This window comes from Danio aesculapii, chromosome 16, assembly GCF_903798145.1.
Source record: "Danio aesculapii chromosome 16, fDanAes4.1, whole genome shotgun sequence".
NCBI lineage: Eukaryota > Metazoa > Chordata > Actinopteri > Cypriniformes > Danionidae > Danio > Danio aesculapii.
In genome coordinates, this window is record NC_079450.1 from 538,075 (window position 1) to 545,574 (window position 7,500).

The window sequence follows — 7,500 nt, forward strand, 5'->3', positions numbered from 1 at the left end:
CTCATACAGTTTAAAATTGGACAGATTTTACTAGACTCCTAAGAGACTGTTCAGAGCAGGTTTCAAAAACAATCCAGAATGCTGGTGATGCTGGCGACACTATTTCATGTGTTATGGCAGTGCCCAGGAGTCCAACATTTTTGGAGAGAGGTGCATGAATATCTTGTACAGATATTGCAGACCCAGTATGACTTTGGCCCAAGCTTATACATATTTGCTGACCCGTGTCCCTTAAGCCACATGAATAAAGCTGAATCACAGTGGATACAGAGCTGTATCATGCTAGGCAAACAGGGGATTGTTAAACAGAGGAAATCTTCCAGTAGACCTCCGATCGTCCAGTGGATCTTCGAGAGTTAGCACGAGTTGCAGCTTTTGAAAAACTCTCCTAGAGTTTACATGGAAGAATTGAAATTTATTTTGGGAAATGGGGAAAATTATTAAATTTCCACGACCCACAATGTTAGCAAACATGTAATGAGACAAAATAATAATTAAGGTTATAATATTAGCAACCGATCCCCAACACCCTTTTTTTCTTTTTCCTTTTTAATTTTTGTCCTTATGTGTGTTTTGGTTGGTTTACTAACTCAATTTATATAACATTATTTATTTATCGTATTTATTTATTTTGTATTTATTTATCATGTTAATGCTCTGTATTTGATATTCATCTGCATTATTTGAAATAAGAAAAATCAATAAAAAGTTCAAATCATAGTTGATCATCTGCATGTGTTTTTTTATTTATTTTTTAGGGTTTTTTCACCTTTATTGATAAGACAGTGGAGATTAGAGACAGGAAAGTGTGGGGAGCGGAGATAGGGGAAGGATCAGCAAAGGACCTCAAGCTGGAAATCTAACTCGGGTCGCCGCAAGCACCTCAGTGCGGTGTCGATGCACTAACCACTAGGCTATTGGTGCCGACTTGCATGTGTTTTTGACTGTATCATGATTTTAAAAGCACCCAGGCATAAGAAAGTGTACAGTTTGTAACTTTAATAATGATTAATTTTATTGAATTATTTTAATCTCTATTATTTAATTCCTATATCTGAATACTGTTAGACTCGGGAAAATGATAAAACTCTGTTTATTTCAATCGTATATTGTTGTATTATTGCATTTAAATTGTTTATTAGATGTTATGCAGATGAACTCCAGCTGCAGAACCATCCCAAATCAAACTAACATGATCAATCCTTTCCAAATAGAGATATTCTAGTCATCTGATAATGATGAATATATATAAGTCTCCACATACAGAGGAACAATAATGATGTTAATAGTCTAGTATTCACACTATTAATAGTGTATTCTCTGTAGTGTCCAGCAGGTGTCAGTCTCAGTGTGCCTCTAGCTGCATCTGAACACACTATTGATCTGCTGACTGGAATCAATCTAATCAAACACTCCATTCAGCAACCACAGTCAGTTCTCCAGCATTCACACACACACTGGAGTCCTGCACTACTGTTACTCTTCAGTCCGTCAGCATGACTTTCAGATCTTCATCTATTAGCTGATCATTATTCTCTATGGTGTAATCAATAGTCTCCAGGATAGTCCTGATCACTAAGCGAGAGCTGAACATCATCAGTGGTGTCTGGAGATCTGGATTCTGATTGGCTGTCTGTGTTTTATAGCTCATGATCTGGGAGTAATTCTCCTGAGAGTGTGGATATGGCTCCTCTGTGTGTGTGTCGCTGTAGATCTGCTGTTCTTTAACACTGGAATCCATTTATACAACTGGATCTTTAATGTTACAGTGATCCTGTTAGGTGTGAAGGGGCCTTAAAAACTCCATGTACAGTCAAATACAACACACTATTCCTCAGTTAAAGTCACTACATAATAATCATAAACATTTTTAGTAGCTCATCATATATACAGCAGTGTGAACAAGTCAATCTTGTCACTGATTTCCTATTGTTTTGCATGAAAAAAACACATTAAATATCAGTTAAAGAAAACATAAGCAAACACACATCATGCAGTTTTGAAATGAGGGTTTCTATTATTAAGTGAAAACAAAATCCATGTGCATGATTACAGGTCCAACATGACACAATATCACTAAATAAAATGCTAAAAGTCAACACTACTGTAAAAGACTGCAGCTTTGTCGCGATGCTGTTTGTGTCTGCATCCCCGTAATGTGTGTTATATGGCACTCATATAAATGAAGAAAACTATTAGCGTGAACAAAGCAGTTTATGACATCATGAAATAAACAAAAGAGCATCATATGAAATAGTAATACACTTTATTTTGTCCATTTATTTATGTATTTGTCTATTTATATTAGTATGCTGCACAGGTGCATAGCTAGAGCACTTGTGTTCATGCACACTATATAGTAAAGGTCAGTGTGTGTGTTCCCTCACCCTCAGCGGCCTGCAGTTCTCTCTGACGTATCGACCCGCTGACGTGCTCTCGTCCCAGTCCAGACGACCCCTGTAGAAGTACTTCTGCTTCCTGAGGGCAAAGGTCAAACCATGATTACACTGGACACTACTCACTGACAATCAGTCAATCAATCAATCTGCTGATCAATCAATCAATCAATAACTCAGCTGACCAGTCAATCAATCAGTTAAATAATCAGTCAGTCAAGTCAATCAATCAATCTGCTGATCAGTCAATCAATCAATAAATCAGCTGGCCAGTCAATCAATCAGTTAAATAATCAGTCAGTCAAGTCAATCAATCAATCAATCAATCAATCTGCTGATCAGTCAATCAATCAATAAATCATCTGACTAGTCAATCAATCAGTTAAATAATCAGTCAGTCAAGTTAATCAATCAATCAATCAATCTGCTGATCAATCAATCAATCAGTTAAATAATTAGTCAGTCAAGTCAATCAATCAATCAATGTGTGTTTCTGACCTCGTTTTGCGGATCATTCTGGAAGGAACAGGTCCATGTATTCGCTCCATCATGGCCAGATGCTCTCTGTTATCATGAGTCTAACACACACACACGACAGAAACTTATGGATTACAGATGCACTAATAAGCATCCACAGTAGAACTCAAACAGAACACAAACACACACACACACACACACGCACACACACACACACACACACACACACACACACACACACACACACACACACACACACACACCTGGTACAGTGTGTATCCGCAGTAGAACTCAAACAGAACAAATACACACACACACACAAAGAGACACATAAACACACACCTGGTACAGTGTGTATCCGCAGTAGAACTCAAACAGAACAAATACACACACGCACACAGAGACACATAAACACACACCTGGTAGAGTGTGTATCCGCAGTAGAACTCAAACAGTATACAGCCGATACTCCAGACGTCACACGGCTGACTCCAGCCCAGCTCTACAGAAACACAGACAGAGAGTCACACACACACACACGTGCGCACAAACACACAGACACACACACACACACAGGATTCGCTCTTACCCAGAATGACCTCTGGTGCTCTGTAGTGTCGTGTGGAGACGATGCTGCTGTGATGCTCATGGTCAAAGGTGGCGCTGCCGAAATCCACAATCCTCACCGCGGTGCTCTTCACGGAGCGCTCGTCACACTTCTGACACACACACACACACACACACATTAATACACACATATACACACAGAGATAGAAAGTGTGTTAGAGTGAGAGATAAACACATATACACACTGTGGCGAGTATACTAATTCAATGTCGCCATGGTCCCAAATTCACCCCAGCTGCCTTCTCGTCACAGTGGATCAACCACAGCTGGGAGTCATTAAGGGACACCGATATAAGCAGCGTCGGGACAACCAAGGGTGAGCTTCATTCTACCAATGACTCCCGAGCTAACCTCTGTGTCTCTCTCTCTCTCCCAGCGGACTCAAGCAGCTAACTTGCTGAACCACCGACCAACCCATCACGGCCCCACTCTCTATCCCCGGAGCACCTGCACGCTTCCTGGCCAGAAGAGCACCTTTACACCCCTATCCACTGCACATTATACTTGTAAATAAATCACCCTCCGGGGAAAAGTCTGTACTACAACCCTCTGTGTGAGTGTTTTCCCTCTAACTCGCCACAACTGGTGGAGAATGCGGGTAGAAATAGAGTGGAATTAAAACACAAACAGACTTACCCGGTGAAAAAAAAAAAAAAAAAAACCCTGCTGTTCTGACTGTTCCATTGTGTGTTACAGACGAGGCATCCACTCTCTCTCTCTCTTCCTCGGGTGCTTTCCCGGAGACAGCATGTCCATGGAGGAGGTCATACGCCACCTAGCGGAAGTCACAACTAGACAGCAGAAAATCTCGGAGCAGCTTGCCGCAAGACAAGAAAGACTGGAACATCAGCTCCTCCAGGCGGCGGGACGGGTACCCCTCCCTGAGGTGAAGATAAATGCACACCAACATTTAACCAAACTCAGCGACCTGGACGATATTGATGCCTACCTTCACACTTTTGAGGTAATCGCAGAGAGAGAAAAATGGCCAGAAGAAGAATGGGCGAAGCTATTAGCCCCATTTCTGACCGGTGAAGCTCAACGAGCATATTATTCCTTAGAAGCCCCAAAGAATGATGATTATGGAGCATTAAAAAAGGAGATTTTGGCCAGAGTGGGGCTCTCTGCGATTAGTGCAGCCCAGCAATTTGCCATCTGGACATATGATGAGAAAACTCCGGTGCGCACCCAAGCTGCCCAGCTTTCACGTCTCGGCCGACTGTGGCTATTAGGGGGGGACCCCTCCGGCGTCCAGGTCGCTGAGAAAGTGGTTGTTGAAAAATTGTTACGAGCATTACCCAGACGGTTACGCGGACTCACCAGTATGAGAAATCCGGGATCTTTAGCCGCTTTGGTGGAAGCTGTGGAGCTGGCTGAGGCTCTTGTAGCCCGCGATGCTGGAGAGAGAGCGGCTCTGCCACCCCGAAAGGCACATCCACCATGGCGACTCGTGGAGGGCACATCAAGACCAGTTAGCAGACCGGCGGTCCCCAGCCCTTTGGATGAGCCGATGCCCACGGAGCCACCAGTGCACTCGACCCCGGCCTGGCTCGCAGGATGTGTTGTACATCGTACCATCCCCCCCGAGGCCCCCTCCCGAAAAGTCTCTCTTGATGGGAAGATGCAAACAGCCACATTGGATACGGGGAGCGCCATCACACTGGTACATCCTGGGGTAATTAGACGAAGAGGAGAAAGCAAAGCCCGAATACCAATAACTTGTGTACATGGGGATACACGCTATGTACAAGCACAGAGGGTTACGATTGCAGCTAAGCCAGGTAGCTGGCCCGTTGAAGTGGGGGTGGTTCCAGATCTCCCTGTACCCCTCCTCCTGGGCCGAGACTGGCCGGGGTTCGACGAGCTCCTAGCACTGCATAATACTCCAACGGGGCGTCCTAGAAGACAACCAAAGGCTCGGGCCCGGCGGGACCGCCAGCCAGCATTACTGGCCACCGAAAGCGACAAAGGGGGTGAGTCTACAATTTCGCCTAATCTATATTTTGATCTTTTTCAACAGATCACTACAGGAGGCGATTTTGGGAGGTCCCAGCGAGAGGATCAAACATTAAAAAATTGCTGGCCACAAGTAAGAGCTGTAGATGGGAAGGATCGATTTCCCACCCCTCACCCCCTCCCACACTTTGTAGTCATCAGTGGTCTGCTATACTGCGTCGCAGAGAGGCGGGGGGAAAAGAAAACCCTGTTGGTGGTTCCAAAGAACAAAAGGGAGACGGTATTAGAGCTGGCACATACCCACCCAATGGCAGGGCATCTAGGAGCAGGAAATACGGTGAAAAGAATCCGAGACCGATTTCACTGGCCAGGACTTGAAGGAGACGTGAGAAGATACTGTCAAGCCTGTAATACCTGCCAACAAACGTCTCCCCACCGACCTCCCCCCAGCCCTCTAATACCATTACCCATCATTGATGTACCCTTCACCCGCATTGGTATGGACTTGATAGGGCCTTTGCCGAAGTCGGCCCGGGGGCATGAACACATCCTTGTAATCCTGGATTATGCCACCCGTTATCCCGAAGCGATTCCCCTGAGGAAAGCCACATCAGCCGCAATCGCAAAAGAATTATTTTTGCTGTGCAGCCGTGTGGGAATACCGGCGGAAATATTGACTGACCAGGGCACGCCCTTTATGTCCCGGCTGATGGCCGAACTCTGCCGCCTGCTGAAGGTTAAACAACTGAAAACATCAGTATATCACCCTCAAACTGATGGACTCGTCGAACGGTTTAATCAAACCCTGAAACGCATGCTCCGCAGAGTGGTGACAGAAGACGGGCGCGACTGGGACATCATGATCCCGTACGTGTTATTTGGCATCAGAGAGGTACCCCAAGCGTCCACAGGGTTCACTCCATTCGAACTGTTGTTCGGCCGACAACCCCGTGGCTTATTAGATGTGGCCAGACAGGCGTGGGAACAGGAGCCAGCACCCCATCGATCGGTAATTGAACACGTACGGGACATGAGGGAACGCATAGACAAAGTAATGCCTATTGTCCAAGACCATTTGCGCGAAGCCCAACGCGCCCAGCAACGAATATATAACCGGCCAGCCCAACCAAGAGAATTCCATCCGGGTGACCGAGTGATGATTCTTATACCCACCACCACATCAAAGTTCTTAGCGTCATGGAAGGGTCCATACACGGTGGTTGAGAAGGTGGGTCCGGTAAATTATAGAGTACGTCAGCCGGGACGAAGGCGGGAAGAACAACTCTATCACATAAATCTAATGAAACGTTGGATGGCACCCCCTGGCACCCTGGTGGCCTTTACAGAGGAGAATACACCAGTGGTCCATATAGGAGAACAGCTCTCGGCTGCCCAGAAGGGGGAGCTCCAGGCCCTGGTTGGTCAGTTCAAGGATGTGTTCTGTGAAAAACCGGGCCGAACGTCAATCATACACCATGACATTATTACCCCACCGGGCACCATCATCCGGCAAAGGCCTTATCGAGTGCCAGAAACTCGCCGGCTGGCTATAAGCACAGAGATCGAAAAGATGTTGAAGTTGGGGATAATCGAACCTTCACGCAGCCCGTGGTCCAGTCCTGTAGTAATGGTACCGAAGCCCGATGGCACCCTCCGCTTCTGTAATGACTTCAGAAAGCTGAATGAAGTGTCCAAGTTTGACGGGTACCCCATGCCCTGGGTGGATGAGCTGCTGGACAGACTGGGTGGAGCCCGATTCATTTCGACTCTGGACCTCACCAAAGGTTATTGGCAACTGCCCCTTAGTCCGGAGGCCAGGGAAAAAACCGCATTCTCTACACCCGGAGGACACTGGCAGTACCGGGTTCTTCCCTTCGGGCTCCACGGGGCCCCAGCCACATTCCAGAGAATGATGGACATCTTGCTGCGGCCCCACCAGCCATATACAGCAGCTTACCTCGATGATCTGGTTGTCCACTCGGAGTCATGGGAAGAACATCTATCCCGCCTGCGGCGGGTGCTGTTGGATCTACGAAGGGCCGGA

The 7,500-nt window shown here is 46.1% G+C and overlaps 1 protein-coding gene across 3 annotated transcripts in view; it reads right to left on the reverse strand.

Moving 5' to 3' along the window:
* Positions 1-7,500, reverse strand: part of clk2b (CDC-like kinase 2b) — a 28,208-nt gene that overhangs the window by 2,933 nt on the left and 17,775 nt on the right. For all 3 annotated transcript variants that reach the window (XM_056475328.1, XM_056475330.1, XM_056475329.1), the window contains 4 exons: positions 3,463-3,592; positions 3,293-3,375; positions 2,895-2,974; positions 2,388-2,478 (listed from right to left, as the gene is read on the reverse strand). In XM_056475328.1, coding sequence (XP_056331303.1) covers positions 2,388-2,478; positions 2,895-2,974; positions 3,293-3,375; positions 3,463-3,592 — 384 coding nt within the window. The remainder of the gene's footprint in view (positions 1-2,387; positions 2,479-2,894; positions 2,975-3,292; positions 3,376-3,462; positions 3,593-7,500) is intronic.